The sequence below is a fragment of the Globicephala melas genome, chromosome 16 (assembly GCF_963455315.2).
Source record: "Globicephala melas chromosome 16, mGloMel1.2, whole genome shotgun sequence".
NCBI lineage: Eukaryota > Metazoa > Chordata > Mammalia > Artiodactyla > Delphinidae > Globicephala > Globicephala melas.
The window spans coordinates 63211988-63236098 of NC_083329.1; the positions used below are offsets into that span (position 1 = coordinate 63211988).

Sequence of the window (24111 nt, forward strand, 5' to 3'; positions counted from 1 at the left end):
AGGTAGAGATGCCATGAGAGATACCTAGATAATAACATAAAGAACATTGTTTTCTAATCCATGTATAAGGAGTGGCGAACTGATTTAGATTTTTGGGAGAGTGGCAGAAGCTCTGAAAATTAGTATAGATTTAAGTTTGGGCTAAAAAAAATGGATGCAAGTTACAGCAGCATTTGCTAAGTAAGTGGGGTAAGGTATCTCAGGTCTATTTAAATAATATTAAACAAATATTAAAAATTTAACACTGGGACTTCCTTGGCAGTCCAGTGGTTAGGACTCAGTGCTTCCACTGCAGGGGGCACAGGTTCGATCCCTGGAGAGGGAACTAAGATCCCGCAAGCCATGTGGTACAGCCAAAATAATAATAATAATAATGATAGTAATAATAATAAAATGCCAAAAAAATTAAAACTAAAAAGTTAAATTAGGTTAAGAATACAGAAATCACTTAAATTGCCACTTTTATGCCTAGTATGCTATTGTAGGCCAAAGTTGTGGCAAAAAAATTATATTTTCATTTGGTAAGACTAATAAAAAGATGAAATTATCATGTTAAAAGCCTACAGAGAAAAAGAAAGTCTTGACAATACCTCAAGCTCTTCCTTTCCAACCTGGGCCTGGCAGGATGGTTCCTGCAAAGAAGGGTGGTGAGACGAAGCGTCGATCTGCTCACCAACCAGGTCGTGACCGGGGAGTACACCACTAACATTCACAAGCACATCCCTGGAGTGGACTTCAAGTGTGTGCCCCTCAGGTACTCAAAGAGATCCAGAAATTGGCCAGCAAGGAGATGGGAACTCCCGATGTGCTCATTGACACTATGCTTAACAAAGCTGTCTGGGCCAAAGATAGGAGGAATATCCCCTACCATATCTGTGTGCAGTTGTCCAGAAAACATAATGATGATGAAGATTCACCAAACAAGCTCTATATGTTGGTTACCTATGTACCAAGGAGGTAACCACTTTCAAAAATCTGTCACCACTCTCAGAAATCTACACAGGTGATGTGGAAGGGAACTGACCACTGATTGTCAAAGAAAGTTATAAAACTGCCTGCACCCCCCCCAAAAAAGAAAAAGAATGTCATATGAGAAACAAACCAAAATAACAGAGTGTTTTTTTGCCCATCCAATGTTGGAAAAATTATCTAATAATTGAATATTCTGCTTGTCTAATAATTATCTAATACTTCTGATAAGTTAGAGAAATAGGACTTATATTCTAACGGATGACATTATAAATCAGCACAATCATTCTGGAAGGCAGTTTCTGTTAAAAGCCTTATGCATTGTCCTAATAATTTTATTTTAGGAATTTAATCCATAATGAAATATTTAGTTATAAGGACATTCATCAAAGCACTGTTTACTATTACAGTGTCATGTAGCAAATATTGGAGACAACCTAAATGTCTAAGAGGATTGTTTAAATAAATTATAGTACATCCAGGTAATGTTTTTCTCATGTGGAAAGATGTTCACAATATAATGTGAAGTAGGAAAAATTTACTACAAAATAGAATTACACCATTATCTTGTACTTTTTTAAAATAAATTTATTTTATTTTATTTTTGGCTGCGTTGTGTCTTCGTTGCTGCACGCGGGCTTTTCTCTGGTTGCGGCGAGCGGGTGCTACTCTTCATTGTGGTGTGCAGGCTTCTCTTTATGGTGGCTTCTGTTGTTGGCAGAGCATGGACTCTAGGCATGTGGACTTCAGTAGTTGTGGCACACAGGCTCAGCAGTTGCGGTTCACGGGCTCAAGAGCGCAGGCTCAGCAGTTGTCGCGCACGGGCATAGTTGCTCTGCAGCATGTGGGATCTTACCGGACCAGGGCTCAAACCCGTGTCCCCTGCGTTGGCAGGTGGATTCTTAACCACAGTGCCACCAGCGAAACCCATTGTCATGTTTTAAATGTGTGTATGTGTTTAGATGTGTGTAAATGCCCCTGTATAAAAGGTTTGTAATATTATATATTTAGGTGGTTATTTCTGGAGGATGAATATGTATATTTAAAAATTATTTTCTAATTTTTTTACCTTGAGCATATATTTCTTTGGTACTTTACAAAAATAGAAGATTATTTTTAATTTTAAAAATAACTGATACATAACTATACCTCAGTAAAAAAGATGCAAATAAAAATTCAGCTGGGGGACTTCCCTGTGGCGCAATGGTTGAGAATCCGCCTGCCGACGCAGGGTATACGGGTTCGTGCCCCGGTCTGGGAAGATCCCACATGCTGCGGAGCGGCTAGGCCCATGAGCCATGGCCGCTGAGCCTGCGCGTCCGGAGCCTGTGATCCGCAACGGGAGAGACTACGACAGTGAGAGGCCCGCGTACTGCAAAAAAAAAAAAAAAAGAAGAAGCCAGCGCAATGAGAAGCCCGTGCACCGCCACGAAGAGTAGCCCCCGCTCACCGCAACTGGAGAAAGCCCCGCGCAGCAAGGAATACCCAACGCAGCCATAAATAAATAAATAAGTAAACAAATAAGCAAATAAATAAATACATATTTAAAAAAATTCATCTGGATATTTTATGGAATTTGAAATCATATATTGATGAAAATCTAGAACTTAATACTAAATTTGTTTATCAGGAGATTTTATTCCTAAAATAAATTGTTTCTATGACCTATGACCTTGGACATTTATATTTTTATTATGTTTAGTCAGTAACAAATTTATGTAAATTTTATTTATTTATTTATCGAATTCCTGTATATTTTGTTTTTTTATTTTGGTCTAGCTGCTCTGCTGGCAGGATCTTTGTTCCCTGACCAGGGATTGAACCCAGGCCCTTGACAGTGAGAGCATGGAGTCCTAACCACTGGACCACCAGGGAATTACCCTTACCTAAATTTTAAAAAGAAAATAGTGACCATGCTTTGAATTTTTTTAAAAAATGCCTTTATTTTATTTTTAAAAGAATTCCTTAGGTAGGTTAAGCATCTCTCCATTTTAGGATTAGAGAAAATAAGGAAAAAGTCAAATATCCTGCCTAGTGCTTTGGAGATAGTCAGTTTTTCTTTTCTGATGTCTTACCTGTGAATAGACAAGTAATAGAATTTAAAAAATACTAACATGATCCACTAATACTGTACTATTTTGGTGCTAACATTATAACTTCACAATGGGAAGAACTTGAAAAGATTTTACAAACTGACCCTTTTACTTACAAGTTTTTCAGCTGATAATATTATGATATAATTCTGTCAGTAATATTACTTTGATTTCATTGGGTTTTCGTCATTACTATATAATTTGAGAGCATTACTAATGATAGTAATGGTACATATATATATATATATATACACACATAATATATGATTCTTATACATTTAAGTTTCTGCTTTCTTTTCAGGTATGACAGCAGTTATCTGTACTTACCCTCTTGATATGGTTAGAGTACGCCTAGCATTCCAGGTGAAAGGGGAACATACTTATACGGGAATTATTCATGCATTCAAAACAATTTATGCAAAGGTATTTCATTTTTACTTATCTTGTCTATAACATGTCCTTTTATATTTAGGCAAATGTTTTGAATGTCATTGTTTTGAATAGTTATTGTTTTACTTATAATTACTGATACTAATCATAATTGTGAAAACACATGTGTTTCAGTGTGGGTCCAGAATAATTTTTCCTATATAATGTATGCTTTTGTTCTTTTGCATTTATCATAATAAGCCCAGTGTAATTTCACTTCTAATTTTTCTTCACTCAAAAGGAAGGTGGTTTCCTTGGATTTTACAGAGGCTTGATGCCTACTATATTAGGAATGGCTCCATATGCAGGTATGTTTTAAATTTGGCAAAATCTTCGTTTTTCATTTTCTTGTAGGAATAATTTTAAAGTTTAGCATGTTATATTTAAGCCCCTAATCTGTCCAGAATTACTTTTTTTCCTCCCTAAGGATAGTCACTGATTAATTTCTCCTTTCCCCAGTGATCTGTAGTGCTACTTCTTAAAACAATAATAGAATGCAGTTTTATAGTAAGTCGTTTTTCTTTTTTTTTTTTTTTTTTTTTTGCGGTACGCGGGCCTCTCACTGTTGTGGCCTCTTCCGTTGTGGAGCACAGGCTCCGGACGTGCAGGCTCAGCGGCCATGGCTCACGGGCCCAGCCGCTCCGCGGCATGTGGGATCTTCCCAGACCGGGGCACGAGCCCGTGTCCCCTGCATCGGCAGGCGGACTCTCAACCACTGCGCCACCAGGGAAGCCCCCATGTGCATTTTAGAATCATTTTTTGATGTTGCACAAAAATCCTTGCTGGAATTCTGAATGAAATTGCATACAGATCTTGGACGTTTTTGTTAGATATATTCATAGACATCTTATAAGTTTTGTTGTGTCTTTTAGAAAATTACATTTTCAGTTTATTGCTTAATTTAATTTTTATATGATTTTATAGCTAGCCATTATTCTACTTGTTGATATGATAGCCAGCTACCATGCTACTTGTAAATGCTTTGGATTTTCTGTGTGGACTATCACATCCTGTGCAAATAACATCATTTTTCTTACTTCTGTTCAAATCCTTATTTCTTTGTCTATTTATGTTTATCTTATCTTACTGTAGCAGCTAAGGACCTACAGTGCAGTAGTCAATAAAAGTGATGATACTTGGCATTTTGGCTCGTTACTGATTTTATAAATTTATTTATTTATTTTTGGCTGCGTTGGGTCTTCATTGCTACGTGCGGGCTTTCTCTAGTTGCAGTGAGCAGGGGCTACTCTTCGTTGCGGTGTGTGGGCTTCTCATTGCGATGGCTTCTCTTGTTACAGAGCACGGGATCTAGGCGCGTGGGCTTCAGTAGTTGTGGCACGTGGGCTTCAGTAGTTGAGGCTCGTGGGCTCTAGAGCGCAGGCTCAGTAGTTGTGGCATATGGGCTTAGTTGCTCCGCAGCATGTGGGATCTTCCCAGACCAGAGCTCGAACCTGTGTCCCCTGCATTGGCAAGCGGACCCTTAACCACTGTGCCACTAGGGAAACCCAACATTCTTTTTTTTCATATATATATTCTTTTCCATTGTGGTTTATCATAGGATACTGAATACAGTTCTCTGTGCTAGACAGTAGGACCTTGTTGTTTATCCATTCTCTATATAAAAGCTTACATTTGCTCACCCCAACCTCCCATTCCATCCCTCCCCCAGCCCCCTCTTCCTTGGCAACCACCAGTCTGTTCTCTATGTTCATGATTCTGTTTCTGTTTCATAGATAGGTTCATTTGTGTCATATTTTAGATTCCACATATAAGTGATATCTTATGGTATTTGTCTTACCATTATGAAACTTTCTTAATATCATCTAGTATATTGTCATTTTTCAAATTCCCCCCATTTATAATTTTTTTTGCCCAGATCCAAGTTAATATTTGCCTGGGATATCTTTTTTCATCCTTTCATTTTCTACTTTGTCATGTTTTTGTTTTAGATATTTATTTTGTAATCATTATATATATATAGCTGGGTATTTCTTTAATCTGGTCAGTAAAATCTTTTAATTGACAGTATACTTAATGGTTATTGATATATTTGGACTTGTTTCTTTACCTTGCTATTGATTTCCACTTGTTTTTCTTTTTTTTATTCTTTTTAATAAATTTATTTGTTTTATTTATTTATTTTTGGCTGCATTGGGCCTTCGTTGCTGCACACAGGCTTTCTCTAGTTGCGGCAAGCGGGGGCTACTCTTCCTTGTGGTGTGCGGGTTTCTCATTGTGGTGGCTTCTGTTGTTGCGGAGCTCGGGCTCTAGGCACACAGGCTTCAGTAGTTGTGGCATGCACGCTCAGTAGTTGTGGTTCATGGGCTCAAGAGTGCAGGCTCAGTAGTTGTGGCGCACGGGCTTAGCTGCTCCGCAGCATGTGAGATTTTCCAGGACCAGGGCTCGAACCCGTGTCCCCTGCATTGGCAGGCGGATTCTTAACCACTGCACCACCAGGGAAGCCCTGTTTTTCTTTATACGTTTCTTTTTATTCCTTTCTTATCTTGTTTGCTTATTTTTCTGAATCCTTAGCCCCCCCCCCAATATTTTATAAATATATAAGTTTATTTGCTTCCTCCTATGCTTGATGGTCTTTAGTTAGTTAGTTTGTTGTTTGTTTTATTTCTTGTGGCTTCTTTTGAGCGGTCTTTAATTATGAGTCCATTACTTGATCTTAACCTCTGAGTTTCTGACCCAGTAATTCCATCTTCTGTAGCCCAGTGGCAGGATCTGTCTCAATGGCTTGGCTGCTATTGCCATCAAAATGTAGAGTCACTCCAACTCTCTCATGGGCCACAATTCCCAAGTGGGCCCCATATCATATTTTTGGAAGGTGGTGCTGCTAGGGATTCTTGGAAACCTTCTCTTCCTTTTTGTAAGCCCAGCAATGGATATAGTTGTTCTGCAATGACAAAGTCCCTCAGAATACCTAGACTGCCATTATGCTGGAATCAGAACTCTTTAGTTTTTTTACTATATTTTTTTCTCTTTCTAATTTTTTTTGTTTGTTTTCAGTTTTGTTTTTGAAATACATTTTTTACATAGTTATAGTATGTATATAATTTTGTTTCTTAATTTTTTCCCATTTCCCAAATGTTTTTCATATTTCTGAATAGTATTCACATTTTTATTAATTGTGTCATATTTCAGTGAATACCATTCTGCATAATTAAGGCATTTCTATTTTTTTTCTACTTGTGTTTAATTTGCTATGAATTTCCTTGTTGTGAGCTTTTCCTGTGGTTAAAATTTCTGTATTTAAGTCTATAGAATAGATTTCCCATATATAAAAGTGTATGGGGACTTCCCTAGTGGCGCAGTGGTTGGGAATCCGCCTGCGAATGCAAGGGACATGGGTTTGAGCCCTGCTCTGGGAGGATCTCACACGCTGCAGAGCAGCTAAGCCCATGCACCACAACTACTGAGCCTGTGCTCTAGAGCCCACGAGCCGCAACTACTTAGCCCATGTGCCACAACTGCTGGGGGCCCGCGTGCCTAGAGCCCGTGCTCTGCAACAGGAGAAGCCACTGCAATGAGAAGCCTGTGCACCGCAACAAAGAGTAGCCCCCACTCGCTGCATCTAGAGAAGGCCCACGTGCAGCAACGAAAACCCAATGCAACCAAAAATAAATAAAATTAAAATTAAAAAATAAAAACCACTTCTTTAAAAAAAAAGTATATGAATATTCTAAAGTTGTATAGCATCATTATAAAATACTATAAGATCGTAAGAATTTTATACAAAGAATAAATGCATATATTGAGGTGTTATCCTAGACTGAATTTTTGTTAGTGCTTATTTGTTCTTAAGAATAAAGTATCTTTTACAGTATGTTTTTAAAATTCAGTAAATATCAAGATATCTTGAGTAATATTTAGTTGATAGGTATACTTGAGTTCTGCTAATTTTTTTAATGTATGACTTTAATCCTTTTATTATAAAATCGTGTAAATATTCAGCCAGCACCAACTGCACATTATCAATAACTTAATTCAATATTCATTAGATTCCATGTGTCTGGTGAGTCTCTCATTGTCATAACTTTTCCTGGAAGACAACATTAGACATTGAATTGAAATAACAATGCTTTATCACTTTTGAATTTCTTGCCTCTACCTTACATTATCACCATCATTGTTATTGTAAATATGTCATGTTTACGTAAGGTTACTAATCATTAATTTAACTTTTACTTATGTAAAACCTTGGAAAACTGTTCAATTCTATTCATGTATAAGGTGGCATTATACTCAACTACTACCTTTATTCAGTGAACTGAACATTATGTTAGTGTGTGAAAAACCAACGTATAATTTTTTATAGGTGGTAATTTTGTTATCTTTAGGTTATTTGTAAACATTAATTAAATCTTTTTGTCTTAGATTAAGCCAAACATTGGAAATCAGGAAATGCATAGTTAGTCCCTTGAGTTAATTGGTTGATAATAACCAATTGAGTTAATTGGTTATTATGTAAGAATGGTGTCTTCTCACAGCTCACATCTCTGTTAAGCATTGTGGTGAATTTATATTTTGTTTTTCAGGTGTTTCGTTTTTTACTTTTGGTACCTTAAAGAGTGTTGGGCTTTCCCATGCTCCTACCCTTCTTGGCAGACCTTCATCAGACAATCCTAATGTCTTAGTTTTGAAAACTCACATAAACTTACTTTGTGGTGGTGTTGCTGGAGCAATAGCACAGACAATATCGTAAGTTTGTTCATCAACTTAATTAAGTTAAATTACATTTATCCAATACTGATTTTTAGCATTGGTTAGTTGTCTTATTTTTTCTAATAGATTATTAAGACACAGGATCCCTTGCAAAATATAAATATTAATTTAATACATTTTTTCCAGTGTGCCTGCACTTTAAGCATATTATAAATAACTTCGTGCCAAATTGACCAAATTAGTTTGAACCTACTCAATTTCTGTGGATTTTAAAAGAAAGGAAAAAGAAAGCTAGAAAGAAACACTATAGTTTTCATCCATATTTCCTCATGAATTGCCTGTATGAGTTTTCTGAAATTTGAGCCATTTATTGTGTGTGTGTGTGTGTGTGTGTGTGTGTGTGTGTGTGTGTGTGTATGTGTGTAGGTACAACTTCTCTTGCACTAAATCTTGAAGGCCTACTTTGTGCCAGTCAGTATGCTAGGCATTGGGAGTTTCACTGAAGGAAAAACAAAAGTATTGCCTCAAGAAGCCTGTACTCTTTTCTTTTTTTTTTTTTTTTTTGGCTGCCTTGGGTCTTTGTTGCTGCATGCAGGCTTTCTCTAGTTGCAGCGAGTCGGGGCTACTCTTTGTTGCAGTGCGGGGGCTTCTCATTGTGGTGGCTTCTCTTGTTGCGGAGCACAGGCACTAGACTCGCAGGCTTCAGTAGTTGTGGCTCACGGGCTTAGTTGCTCTGCGGCATGTGGGATCTTCCCATGGTTTGAACCCGTGTCCCTGCATTGGCAGGAGGATTCTCAATCACTGTGCCACCAGGGAAGTCCCAAGAAGCCTATACTCTTATTAAGACAGTAGCAATACAAGGGAGTTTTATATTAATATAAGTGTATTAGGGACATAGATAAATTAGGTGGAAAGTGTAATTGGAAAGTTGGCTGTAGAGAATTTCTGTAGACCAAGAGAGATTGGATAGATGAGATTAAAAAAGAGCTGGAATACTAAGAAGCAGGAACTTTTCAGGAACAGGAAGAAGGGAAGCTCTCTGTGACTGAGGAGTATCCTGAAAAACAGGAAGACAACAGGAAATCGTAGTGTCACAAAGGCTCAAAGAAGAGTATCCAATGGAAAAAGAAAACTCAAAGTAAGATAAGTACTGAAAAGTAAGGTATTCATCGGATTTCACAATGAAGGTTACTTTTGTGAAGGCAGATTCAGTATGCTTGTGTGTGGGAGCAGATCGTACTAGACTGAAAGTAAAGGAAAAAAGGTGTAGGGACTTCCCTGGCGGTCCAGTGCCTAAGACTCCGCGCTCCCAATTCAGGGGGCCCGGGTTCAATCCCTGGTCAGGGAACTAGATCCCACATGCCGCAACTAAGAGTTCACATGCCGCAACTAAAGATCCCGAAGGCCACATCTAAAAGATCCCGCACGTGGCAAGAGTGATCCCGCATGCCACAACTAAGACCTGACACAGCCAAATAAATAACTAAATATTAAAAAAAAAAAAAAGGTGTGTAGTTTACTTTTAGAAACATGGCTGCGGAACCTTGTTCATTTGCGGAGACATGATCACCTCTAGCTATTCTGATTCTCTTCTTGGTTTTACTGCCCCTTTTCTTTATTATTTACTTCCAGTTTAGATCTTTAAAATCTGTCTTCTCTTTTCCACTTACTTCATAAGCTATATTCTACACCCACTGACTCTTTTTTTAAAAATTATTTATTTATTTATTTATTTATTTATTTGGCTGCACTGGATCTTTAGTTGTGACATGCGAACTCTTAGTTGCGGCAACTTTCCCTTTTCAGGTACCTTGCTGATTCATGTCTTCCTCCTCCTACCTATCTGTGCTGATTTTTTAAGGCCTAGCCAGACTTTGGTCCTCTGCTCTTCCCGTAAACATCCAGAATAGCTCATCTATCTTTATTGTTTCAATGGTCACCTCTGTACAGATAACTAATTCTATTTAAATCTTCATTGCTGACTCATTACTTCTCTAGCAAGCTCTTGGATGTTTATACCTGGACTTCTGTCCTCAGTTCAAGCTCTGTAATTCATATACTGCTTTCTTGTCTTTTTTTTCATGTCTGTCCTCGGCCCCCAACTTTCCTATTTGTTATCGATCACCATTAATCTTCTAGTCCTGATAATACCTTGAGATCATTTTTCACATTGTACATATCCAAGTATTTTTGTCATTTTTTTGCTTAAAAACATTACCTAGAATGTTATTTTCTTTCTTTCCCATTGTTATTTCCCTAGTTCTGATCCTTGTACTTTGTCTTCTTACTTTCTCTTTATTAATCAATTCCTTCTACCCGGACACATCTTTTCCTGCTTGGAAACTGAATCCTTCAGGTTGAGGTTTTGGTCCCTTTATTCCCCATAAAGTTTTTTCCTATCTCCACCTCCCATTAAAAGATAATTCAGGACTTAACTGGTGGCGCAGTGGTTAAGAATCCGCCTGCCAAGGCAGGGGACACGGGTTCGAGCCCTGGTCCAGAAAGATCCCACATACTGCAGAGCAACTAAGCCTGTGTGCCACAACTACTGAGCCCATGTGCCACAATCACTGAAGCCCGCACGCCTAGAGCCCATGCTCCACAACAAGAGAAGCCACCACAATGAGAAGCACGCATACCACAACGAAGAGTAGCCCCCACTCGCCGCAACAGAGAAAACCTGCGTGCAGCAACGAAGACCCAACACAGCCAAAAATAAATAAATATTTTAAAAATTTTAAAAAAGATAATTCATGGAGGGGAATTCCCTGGTGATCCAGTGGTTAGGACCCCGCACTTTCACTGCAGGGGGCATGTGTTGGATCCCTGGTTGGGGAGATAAGATCCTGCAAGCCGTGAAGCAGGGCCAAAAAAAAAAAAGATAATTCATGGAGATGCTGCTTAGATGCATAGAGCTCTTCATCTGTTAGTAATGTTATTTCTTAAGCTGTTTGGTTGGTACATGGGTGGTTTTTTTATTACAATTATTTCATAGTAAATTTAAATGTATATAAAAGTATATAATTATTTTTGTCATATATCACTTACGTATATATTATATGTATGTATGTATGTATGTATATATACATATGTGTGTGTATATATATATGTGTGTGTATGAACGAGAGCTTTGAATAGGGAAGTAGAAAGCAGCTTTATGACATGGCAAATGTCTCTAAGACTCAATTTTCTTTTTTTTAAATAAATTTATTTATTTATTTATTTTTGTCTGTGTTGGGTCTTCGTTTCTATGCGAGGGCTTTCTCTAGTTGCGCCGAGCGGGGGCCACTCTTCATCGCGGTGCGCGGGCCTCTCACTATCTCGGCCTCTCTTGTTGCGGAGCACAGGCTCCAGATGCGCAGTCTCAGTAGTTGTGGCTCACAGGCCCAGTTGCTCCGCGGCATGTGGGATCTTCCCAGACCAGGGCTCGAACCCGTGTCCCTTGGCAGGCAGATTCTCAACCACTGCGCCACCAGGGAAGCCCTAAGACTCAATTTTCTTATCTTAATATTGAGATAACAGTACCTACTTAACACAGTTGTAAAGATGGAATGAGATAATGTACATAAATTGCTTAGCACAGGACCTAACATAAGCAGTCAACATTAGCCCCAAAAAAGTAATTTAAAAAAAAAATCACCTAGGGTCCCACTCCTAAGAGATTACTTTTGTATATTTCATTTTAGGCAATCTTTAAAATTTTTTTTAAATTGAGGTATAATTAATATACAATATTATATTAGTTTCTGGTATATAACATAATGATTTGATATTAAGTCTGGTTAACATTCATCACCATACATAGTTGCAGAATCAGGCAATCTTTTCACATAGAATTTTCTCTATCCTCTATAAGCAATTACCTGTATTGTTAATTTTAGCCCTTAAGGAGAATTTTTTGTTGGCCTACTGTATACAGGGGCACTTGCTGAATACTCTTAGGGTAGTGGTTCTTAACTGGGGTGGTTTCGTCTCTAGTGGACATTTATTAATGTCTGGAGACATTTTTCGTTGTTACAACTGGGGTTGTGCTACTGGCATCTAGTGGGTAGAAGCCAGGGATTTACCTAAACACCCTACAATGCCCAGGGCAACTCCCACAACTAAGAATTTTCCAACCCAAAATGGCAATAGTGCCAAAGTTAAGAAACCCTGTCTTAGGGTTACAACAATGGAAAGCACCCAGTCTATTTCCTCAGGAAGCGGCATTTAATTTGGTTTGGGGGAATAAATAGAACTTGATAATGGGTGATGAAAGAAGAATCATTTAACCCAAGGGAACCACTTAGGCAAAGGCAAGGAGACCTCTGTATTGTTATTTGATTTTATTCATATGCCTATATCCTGACTCCCAGATTAGACAAAACAGTAAGAAAATAGGAACACATTATTTCCTAGCATACATAGGGCTTTGTATTCAATAATTGCTGAGTAGAAAACTAAAAATCATTTTTAAGTCCTTCTTTTTCTTCTTTTAGCTACCCATTTGATGTAACACGTCGGCGAATGCAGTTAGGAACTGTTCTTCCAGAATTTGAAAAGTGCCTGTAAGTTCTTCATTTGTCATTGTTCAGTTTCTTTAGGAAATGTAATGTGTATAGTAAGTAGGGAGATAGGACTGTGATCTCACTAGTAGTCTAGAGCTTTCATTTTATATCCCATAATATTCTTTGGTAAACTGAATTTAATCAGGTCCTAATCCTCCTGTTAAAATGTTCATTTTAGGTAATTCCCTGGTGGTCCAGTGGTTAGGACTCGGTGCTTTCACTGTGGGGGCCAGGGTTCGGTCCCTGATCAGGGAACTAAGATCCCACAAGCCTTGCAGCCAAAAAAAAAAAACAAAAACAAATTTAATTTTAGAGCAGCTCTGTTAAATAGAAATATGATGTGAGCCACATATGTAATTTAAAATTTTCTGGTAACCTAACCACATTAGGTTAGGTTAAAAAAAAGTATAAAAAGAAACATGAAATTGTTTTAAAGTATTTTATTTAAACGAATATATTTAAAATTTATCACTTCAACATTTCAGTATTTTACATCCTTTTAAAAAAAAACACTAAGTGTTTGAAATCCAGGGTGTATTTTACACTCACAGCACATCTCAATTTAGGACTTGCCACATTTCATGTACTCAGTAGCCACATGTGGCTAGTGGCTACCACTATTGCATAGCACACAGCTCTAGAGTTTTCTATAATCTGTAGAGATTTCGAATCATTCTGTTTGATTGGTGATGTGTTGTTCCTCAGGGGAAGAGCAGAATGTTTATTCAGGACCATGAATTGCCTTCATTCACCCAAAAGATTTTTTGAATATTTCAGTCTACATTGCATATTGAAAGAGAAAGACAAAGCCCAAAATGTTGGTTTGAAAGGAAAGAACACTGAAACAAGAAAGTCTTTATTGATGAAATCTGGAAGATAGTCCTTCAAGCTTTAGTAGCATAGAACTTGAGCAGAAACTTGAGAGTTTAAAGGGCAACTGCTCATATATCCTTTAAAAAGACTACATCAATATTTCAAATATTATTATGAAATAGTGTTGCTAGTAAATGTCACAGACATAATGCAAACAAAATATATTGTATTAATGAGCCACGGAATTCTATGCATAATGCTTGTACTTGTTTGGAATGAATTGCTCTTTTATTATGAATTTTTAGCTTGGTTTTTTAAAAAAAATTAATTAATTAATTTATTTTTGGCTGCGTTGGCTCTTTGTCACTGTGCACGGGCTTTCTCTAGTTGTGGCGAGCAGGGGCTACTCTTTGTTGCAGTGCGCCGGCTTCGTTTTAACACTTGCCTTCCAAAAGCTACTCAAGATGGCATTTTTAGCTTCTTTTAAAAATGCTATTATGGATCCTGAAATTGTCTCTTCATGACTGGGCATAAAGGTGTCATCATTTAACCATTCTCTTTCAGTACCATGCGGGAGACTATGAAGTATGTCTATGGACACCATGGAATTCGAAAAGGATTATATCGTGGTTTATCTCTTAATTACATTCGCTGCGTTCCTTCTCAGGCAGTGGCTTTTACAACATATGAACTTATGAAGCAGTTTTTTCACCTCAATTAAAAAATATCGTTATTTCTTTTCCTTAATAAACTCTCAGAGGGAAAAATAAAATGTTAATTTAATTTGGGGAGAACATTACTTGAAGGGGGATATTTACCCTGTCACAGGAACCACTGGTATTTTAGTACTTGATTTTTCTATTCATCACAAATCAAAAGTGCTTACTATACTTTTATGCCAAAAGTTATATCTTAGAACATTGCAAAAAAATCCTAAGCTGATGCTGGCTAATCAGTAAGGTTATTTGAAACCATTTTAAAGTATTATTTGGATAGAACTAACTTAAAATGGGATTCAAAAGGTTGCCATTAGTTTTATCATGCTATTCCAAGCTTTTAATTGTAATCATGATTTTCAAAGACTCTAATGTTGGTTGCTGTTATTGTTATTATTAACAGTCTTGGTTATATTGCAGCAGAATGATGAGAGCTGAACTTTTAAGTTATATAAAACATAGGTTAGAAGCCAGTATTGAAGTATTATTCTTAATATTTCTCTTCTCATAATTCTGCTCCACTGGATAAAAGGACAAACGCTTTTTCTCTTCATTTTTTGATAAATGTTGTATTCAAAAAGTAACCATGTAGAGACTCATCAGTAAGTCAAGAATTTTCAGGTATTGCTCAAATGTTATTCCCAGTTTCTGAGTGATTTAAATGTGTTTTTATAAGTCAGTGTATTTCCCAAAGGCAGTAATAGTAAATACTGAATATCTTTGCTCTCAAAACAAGTTAGCATTATAGATTTGTTAGATGATTTGATGTATACTAGAAAATTTATTTAAGTGGACTGTGAAATATCCATTAATATAGGTGTGAATGTCAAAGAATGTTTCCAAGTATTATGTTATGACACAGCAACTAGTTCTTCCACGTAAAATAATTTTAGTGCAATATAAACTTAAGTAGAAATGTAAAACATGATCTGAATTGCTATCATTTATATTAAAATGGTTTAAAATGTAAGAATTCCAGTTATTATGTTTAGAGTAGTTTTTATGTTTTATTATAAGCATGACAAAAATGGGAGGGGAACAGTTATAGTTCTGTCCTCAGAAACAGCAATTTGTAGAATTGATGTGATTTTTAAGACATTAGAAAACTAAATTGAAAGTGTTATTTCTGCTTCAATTTTTTTTTTTTTTGCATGAAAGATTTCTTGTCATAACTTGGTAAAAATTTTATGAACTGGTTTCATTTTCAAAGTCTTTATTTTAAAATAAATGTGTATCTTTGTATGATTTATAAGTGTACCCACAGGTAAAAATACATGTGTTCCTAAAACTATTTTGTATATTTTCATTTCTCGGCTACACTGTAGCTAAATACTGCTATCAAATCTCAAGATAATTTAAATTTATAAAATAAGTATCTCAGTTATGTTAACAATAAAAGAGGACTGCAAATATTTTTTTAAATAAAAATTTGCATTCTATGTCTGTTACAGAATACATAGGTTATTAAAAATAAATTTTCATATTTCAACAGTTATTCCTCTCTTTTAACTATTTACATTATTGAAGCACAAATATTAAACATAATGGAAGAATACTTAAAATAATGACTGTATTTTTATCTGATTTATTTCAGATTGATAACGCAAAGTGAATCTTGACAGATTATCTTCAATTTGAATATTGACTGTTTCTGTTTTGATCTCCATTGTAATACTTTCCTTGCCTTTTATTGGGTACAGCCCTCTGATCTATAGAATGGGGCAGTGATTTTGTTTAGGGACTGATGAGTGAGGTACCATTCCTAGCTCTTAATGGTGGTCTGTATGGAGATGAAAAGCTTAGTGGGTATATATAATAATATCTTACAACATTTTCCTCCAGATTACTCAACATCCATTTTTGCAGCACCCATTGTGTGCCACGGATTATATCAGCATTATGGGGGCATACCTTGAGAGGTCTGTTAACTGTACTTGCAGTCTGATTTGGATTCCCAATAGCATCTATCACTGGGTATTTCTCTAACAGGGTATGTACCATACTTTTTGGTTACTGCATGTTTATGTGTCCTCCCATTGGTTCCTTCATGGGCAGAGTCATACCTTCATCCCCTTTAAGGAGCACAGGGTATGGCATCATTAATAGTTGCTCAGTGATGTTTACTGATGGGCAGAAGGAAGGTTTGGTTCCTGTTTTTGGAGAAAATGTTCTAGTAGAGAGAAACGAGGCACAAATAGTTTACGGAAAGAGCAATTTAGAAAGAAAGTTATTTGTTTTTTCTTCATAGAAATGTCTTGTTGCTAATTTGAGCCAGGATGAATGGCAAATAATAATACCTATATTATGTGAGTATACGTTGCCTTGCAGAGTTGGGCCAATGATATCTGACATACTTGTATAGCAACTGTATACTTAAACACTTACATCAATTCTTTGAATATTAGACATTGTTACAAACTAGAAATCAATGACAAATAATAAGTCATGTATATTTCCTGAGTATTTACTATGTTCCATTCCTTATTTTAAGCACATTTGATGCCTTAACTCTATAACAGTACTATAAGATAGGCACTATTAAATATTCCTTTTTTACAGTTGGGATAATTGAGACCCAGGGATATCAAGTAACTTGCCCAGGTTCACACAATAAGTGGTGGATCTAAGCCCTGTGTGAATGAAGCTCCCTGAGTGAGGGAGTAGCAATAAATAGGTTGGAGAAGTAGACAAAGGGCAGATCAATGTATTTAGGGCTCTATAGGATGTAGTAATGATTTTGTCTTTTATTCTAAATGCAATGGGAAGCCTTGAAGGTTTTCAGTAGGGGAATAAAATTGCCTGATTATATTTGTACAAAGATTACTGCCTTATCAACAATTATATGCACTTAAAATAGAAATCAGGGAATTCCCTGGTGGTCCAGTGGTTGACTCTGTGCTTCCAATGCAGGGGGTGTGGGTTCGATCCCCGGGTGGGGAATTAAGATCCCACATGCTGGCACAGCCAAAACAAACAAACAAACAAAACAACAAAATAAAAAACAACAGAAATCAACAAAATTAAAAACAGATAATAGAGAAAATAACAAACCCCAAAATTGGTTTTTTGAAGAGATCAACAAAATTGGTAAGCCCCTTAGCTAGACTGATAACTAAAAAGGAATATAAATTACCAATATCAAGAATGGGGAATTCCCTGGTGGTCCAGTGGTTAGGACTCCACGCTTTCATTGCCGAAGGCCCGGGTTCAAGCCCTGGCTGGGGAACTAAGATCCCACAAGCCATGTGGCGTGGCCAAAAAGAAAATAATGAAAAAGATGACATTACTATGGATCCTATGGATGTTAAAAAGATAATACGGGATTTCTAAATAACTCTTTGCTAAGGAATTTGATGACTTAGATGAAATGGACAGAGGCTTTGAAAATCACAACCAAAACTGATGTAGGTGAAACAAAATCTGCGTAACCAATTAAAGAAACTGAATTTATCAAAAATCCTTCCACAAAGAAAACTCCAGGCTCAGATTGTGAATTCTGTTGGACATCTAAGAAAGAAATAATTTTATACAAACTTTCAGAAATTAGAAGACAGCACTTTTATGATGCCACTATAACCTTGATGCCCAAACCTGACCAAGTTGTTACAGAAAAATAAAATTACCAACCAGTATCCTTCAGGAACAAAGATGGAAAAATCTTTAACAGCATATTAGCAAATCAAATCCAGCAATACATAAAAAGTTTATTGTATCGTGACGAAATTGGGTTTATCCTAGGAGTGCCAAGTTGTTTCACTGTCTTAAGTCGATAGTGTAATTTCCTGTAATCACAGAATAAAGGAGAAAAACACATGATTCTTCAATTTCTGCACTTCAAAAGTGCAGAAAAAGCACTTGGCAAAATTCAAAATTGATACATTATAAAAATCACATTAGGGTAGACCTTCCTCTATCTGATAGAGCATTTTATCAGATTAATTTTCCAACCGTACATCTCATCTCACATGTTCTTCTCGTGTCATTGACACTCATCCCATCAAGAGGTAGAGACCATTCCCTCCCCTTACATCTGGTTGAGTGGGCTTGTGTCTACAGTGGAAGTGATGCTGTGTTACTTCTGAAGTTACGTCATAAAGCTGAAACAGCTTCCATCTGGTCTTTTGGAATGCTTGCTCTTGGAATCCTCACGACATGCTGTGAGGAAGCCAGGCAGCCCCTGTAGAGAAACTGTCAGCCAGCCTCAACTTGCCAGCCATTTGAGTAAGCCATCTTCAAAGTGGATCCTCCAGCTTCTAGCTGATGCTTCATGGACAGAGAAAAGCTTTCCTCACAGAGCCCTGCCCAAAATGAAAATTCATAAGCTAAAAAAATGATTGTTGGGGACTTCCCTGGCGGTCCAGTGGTTAGGGTTCCTTGCTTCCACTGCAGGGGGCGCAGGTTTGATCACTGGTTCGGGAACTAAGATCCCACATGCCACAAAAATGAATTAATTAATTTAAAAAAAGATTGTTGTTTAAAGACACTAAGTTTTGGAGGTTTGTTTTTTACATAGATTAGATAACCATAGGAAATATTCATGAAAAACCTACAACTAAGCATCATATTTAATAGTGAAATATTGAATGCTTTCCCCCTGAGATCAGTAGAAGGCAAGGATGCCCAGTGTCAGAACTTCTATTTAACCAGTGAACTTAAGAAAGTGAAATAAAAAGCATAAAGATCAGAGGGGAAGAAGTAAAACTGCCTCTATTTGTAGATGACATGATTATTTACATAGAAAGTCTTAATGAATCTACAAAACAACTACTGGCAAAGTCTCAGGATATAAGGTAAATTTTATCTATCTTATTTTTTTGGCCGCACCATGCGCCATGTGGGATCTTAGTTCCCTGACTAGGGATCAAACCTGTGCCCCCTGCATTGGAAGCGTGTAATCTTAACCACTGGACCACCAGGAAAGTCCTAAGGTAAACTTTAAGGATTGTATTTTTATATACTAGCAGGAAGCAATTAAAAAAACAATTTCATTTAAAATAGCATCAAAAAATATACTTAGGGCTTCCCTGGTGCTGCAGTGGTTAAGAATCCGCCTGCCAATGCAGGGGACACAGGTTCGAGCCCTAGTCCGGAAAGATCCCACATGCCGCGGAGCAGCTAAGCCTGTCTGCCACAACTACTGAGCCTGTGCTCTAGAGCCTGTGAGCCACAACTACTGAAGCCCGCGTGCCTAGAGCCTGTGCTCCGCAACAAGAGAAGCCACCACGATGAGAAGCCCGTGCACCGCAACGAAGACCCAACACAGCCAAAAAAAAAGTAAATAAATAAAATTTTAAAAAACTTATAAAAAATATATATATACTTAAATTTAACAAAATATATGCAATAGCTTTACACTGACAATTACAAAATGTTGCTGAGAGACATTAAAGAAAATCTATATAAATGGAGAGATAAACCAGGTTAATATATTAGAAGTCTCTCTATTTTAAAGAAATCAGTACTTCTCAAATTGATTTTTAGGTCTAATGTAATCTCAATCATAATTTCAACAGGCTCTTTGTAGAAATTCACAACCTGATTCTAAAATTTATATAGAAATGTGAAGGACCTAGAATACCCAAAGCAATCTTTAAAAAGAACAAAGACATATAGCATCTGTCTGTATGACTTACTATAAAGCTGTAGTAATCATGACAATGTGATACTGGCATAAGGAGTCACAAACATCAAAAGAACAGAATAGGGGCTTCCCTGGTGGCTCAGTTGTTGAGAGTCCACCTGCCGATGCAGGGGACACGGGTTCGTGCACCGGTCCGGGAAGATCCCACATGCCGCGGAGCGGCTGGGCCCGTGAGCCATGGCCGCTGAGCCTGCGCGTTCGGAGCCTGTGCTCCGCAGCGGGAGAGGCCACAACAGTGAGAGGGCCGCGTACCGCAAAAAAAAAAAAAAAAACGAAAAAAACAACAACAAAAAAACAGAATAGAGAGCCGAAATGGACCTGTACTTATGTAGTCATTTGATTTTTTTTAACAAGGTGCCAAAGCAATACCATGGGGGAAGGGTAGTCTTTTGTACAGGTGCTACTGGAAAAACTGGATATGCACATGGTTGGGGGAACGGGGAGGGGCGAACACGACTCATTCTCTACCTCATACCACACACAAAAATTAATTTTAGATGGATCATAAACCTAAATGAAAAATAAAACAATAAACTTCAAGAAGAAAACAAAGGAGACTATCTCTACTTCCTAGGGGTTGGCAAGGATTCCACAGGTCACAGAAAGCGAAAAGCATAGAAGAAAAATGGATAAATTAGACTTCATAAATATTACAATTTACTCATATCTAAAGATCTTGTTACCGAACCAAACTTGGGTCTGCTCACCACTGCAGTAAAGGTACTGACACTGGGTTGTGGTGAAGGAAAGTGCAGCATTTACTATAAGGCGCCAGTACAAGAAGGATGGAGGGCTCATGCTCTAAAATCCCCAAACTCCCCGAAGGGTTTCAGCAAAGGTTTTTTATTTTTTACATCTTTATTGAAGTATAATTGCTTTACAATTGTGTGTTAGTTTCTGCTTTATAACAAAGTGAATCAGTTATACATATACATATGTTCCCATATCTCTTCCCTCTTGCGTCTCCCTGCCTCGCCAGGTGAGGGGGTGGGGTCGCAAGGTATGTGATCAGCTTGTGAGGTAACAGGGTGTGTCACAGGGGTTAACATCATCAATCAGGCTCCCTCAGGCCTGGGGGCTATGTGTTCATGATCATCAAGTAGTTAGCACCTTCCAGGGAGTTCCCTGGTGGTCTAATGGTTAGGATGCCCGGCTTTCCCTACTGTGGCCCAGGTTCAATCCCTGGTCGGGGAACTGAGATCCCACAAGCTGCATGGTGTGGCCAAAAAAAAAAACCAAACATCTTCCATTTGGTGGGGGGTTTTCACGTCTATAGAACTACTCAGGAAATGTGTATCAGATACTATTATCTAGGGACTTCAGAGAGGAGCTAAAGCAGAGGATTTGGGGAAGGCCCATAGGGTCCTGCTGGGTTACAATCTTGTTAAGAAAATGAATAGGCAAGTGACAGATGGGGAGAAAATACTCACAAAACCTATCTGACAAGTCTTTTATTAAGAATTATATAAAGAATTCCCGGGGAATTCCCTGTGGTCCAGTGGTTAGGACTTCGAGCCCTCACTGCCGAGGTCCTGAGTTCAATCCCTGGTCGGGGACCTAAGATCCCACGCTGTTTGGCACAGCCAAAAAAGAAAAAAAAATTTTTTTGTAACTCAATAATAAAAGGACAATGCAGTTAAGAAGAAAATGGGCAAAGGATTTTTGAAAAAGATTTATTTATTATTATTATTTTAAAATTTATTTTATTTATTTATTTTTGGCTGCGTTAGGTCTTTGTTGCTGTGCTCGGGCTTTCTGTAGCTGCTGCGAGCAGGGGCTACTGTTCATTGCGGTGCGCGGGCTTCTCATTGTGGTGGCTTCTCCTCTTGCGGAGCATGGGCTCCAGGCGCGTGGGCTTCAGCAGTTGTGGCTCACGGGCTGTAGAGCACAGGCTCAGTAGTTGTGGCACACGGGCTTAGTTGCTCTGCGGCATGTGGGATCTTCCCGGACCAGGGCTCGAATCCGTGACCCTGCATTGGCAGGTGGATTCTCAACCACTGCGCCACCCGGGAAGCCCTATTTATTATTTATTTATTTTATTTATTTTTGGCTGTGTCGGGTCTTAGTTGCGGCACGCAGGATCTTCGTGGAGATACGCGGGATCTTTCCTTGTGGCATGTGGACTCTTCGTTGTGGTGCTCTGCCTTCTCTTTAGTTGTGGCGTGTGGGTTTTCTCTCTCTAGTTGTGGCGCGGGCTCCAGGGCGCGTGGGCTTTGTAGTTTGCAGCACGTGGGCTCTAGTTGAGGTGCGCGAGCTCAGTAGTTGCAGCGCATGGGCTTAGTTGCCCTACGGCATGTGGGATCTTAGTTCCCTAACCGGCAATCAAACCCGCATCCCCTGCATTGCAAGGCGGATTCTTCACCACTGGACCACCAGGGAAGTCCCTGGGCAAAGGATCTGAACAGACATTTACAAAGGAGGATATACAAATGACTGAGCACATGATAAAATAATTTCATTAGTGATGGGGATGTGCAAATTAAGACTGAAAAGACTGATAGCATCAAATATTGTCAAGTATATGCAGAAACTGGAATTCTGAAACATCATCAGCTATAGTGTAAAATGTTACAACCATTTGCATAAAGGTCTGTCAGTTTCTTCTGTTAAACCTAAATATAAACCTACCCATGGCCCAGAAATATCACACCAAAGTATTTACTCAAGAGAAACAGAAGGACACATCCATGAAAAAATGTATACAAGAATATTTGTAGCCACTTTATTCAAGATAGCAAAATACCGTAAATAATCTAGGTGTTTGTCAACTGGAGACTGATGAAGTAGACTACTATTCAGCAATAAAAAGGAACAAACTGCTGGTTTATGTAACAAAATGGATGAATCTCAAAAACATTATACTGAGTAAAAGAAGCCAGATACAAAATAGTACATACCATGTGATTTTCATTATATGAACTTGTAGAATAGACAAATCAGATCTCTGGTGAAAAAAAATCAGTTTAGTGGTTGGGTTTCCAGTAGGGATGGATGTGGGAATTGCCTGGGAAGAGGTATGAGAGAACTTTCTGGGGGTGATGATAACATTCTGTATCTTAATAAGTATTGGTGTCAAACACATTTGTCAAAATTCATCAAATGGTACACACAAGATTTGTGCATTTCATTTTATGTAAATTCTACAATTCACATATGAAATTTAGATAAAACATTTAAAGTACCACAGACAAAATATTGAACTCTAGCTAATGATGTGCATGCTAAAGTGTTCAGGGGTGAAATGCACTGATGTCTGCTATTTTGAAATGCATTTAAAAAGAAACACTTGAATTCATGGATGGATAGAGGGATGGATAGATAGATATACATTGTGATAATGAATGATAACATTTGCTAAAGATAGCAAATGTTAATTGTAGAATTTAGGTGATAGGTATATGGTGTTCATGATATAATTCTTTTTTTTTTTTTGCGGTACGCGGCCCTCTCACTGTTGTGGCCTCTCCCGCTGCGGAGCACAGGCTCCGGACGCGCAGGCTCAGCGGCCGCCGCTCACGGGCCCAGCCGCTCCGCGGCATGTGGGATCTTCCCGGACCGGGGCATGAACCCGCGTCCCCTGCATCGGCAGGCGGACTCTCAACCACTGCGCCACCAGGGAAGCCCCATGATATAATTCTTTTAACTTTTCTGTACATTTGAAAGTTTTTATGATAAAATATTAGGAAAGGGAAAAGAATAAATTGCAGGGAGAGAAGAATGGAAGCACATGTGAGAGATAATGATTAGGTAGTGACAGTGGAAATGGAAAGGAATGAAGAGATTTAAGATAGTTTTAGAGGCAGAATCTATGGGTCTGCCTATGGATTGGATGTGGGTAGTAACAGAAAGGAATCAAGGATGATTTCTGGGTTTCTGGCCTTATCTGCTGGGTGGTTAGTGCTATTACTGAGAAGAATAATAGGTTTGTTGGGGAAATATAAAGTTCTATTTTAGGGAATTCCCTGGAAGTCCAGTGTTTAGGCCTCTGCACTTCCACTGCAGGAGGCCTGGGTTTGGGGAACTAAGATCCCTGCAAGCCTCGCGGCCAAAAAAAAAATTTTATTTTTCCATTTTGGCCATGTTAAAGAAGTTTCCCCCTTCCCTCCAAGTGTAGATGTCAAGCAGGCAGTTGGACTCTTGAATTTGGAGGAAAAGCTTTGCCTGTAAATATGAATTTGAGAATTGGCAGGATAGAGATGGTATTTAAAACGATGACAATGGGGCTTCCCTGG

General features: G+C 38.0%; 1 protein-coding gene and 1 pseudogene across 9 annotated transcripts in view; both read left to right on the forward strand.

The window, feature by feature from the left end:
- LOC115856293 (solute carrier family 25 member 16) overlaps positions 1-24111 on the forward strand; it is a 91259-nt gene that overhangs the window by 17427 nt on the left and 49721 nt on the right. For 6 of the 9 annotated variants that reach the window (XM_060285877.1, XM_060285879.1, XM_060285878.1 and 3 more), the window contains 4 exons: positions 3364-3485; positions 3733-3799; positions 8036-8198; positions 12641-12709. In XM_060285877.1, the coding sequence (XP_060141860.1) occupies positions 3364-3485; positions 3733-3799; positions 8036-8198; positions 12641-12709 (421 nt within the window). Of the gene's footprint in view, positions 1-3363; positions 3486-3732; positions 3800-8035; positions 8199-12640; positions 12710-14058; positions 15775-24111 lie in introns of those variants that run through there. The other 3 variants (XM_030862413.3, XM_070043814.1, XM_070043812.1) reach the window with 3 other exon arrangements.
- On the forward strand, positions 626-1494 carry LOC115856299 (large ribosomal subunit protein eL31 pseudogene; annotated as a pseudogene).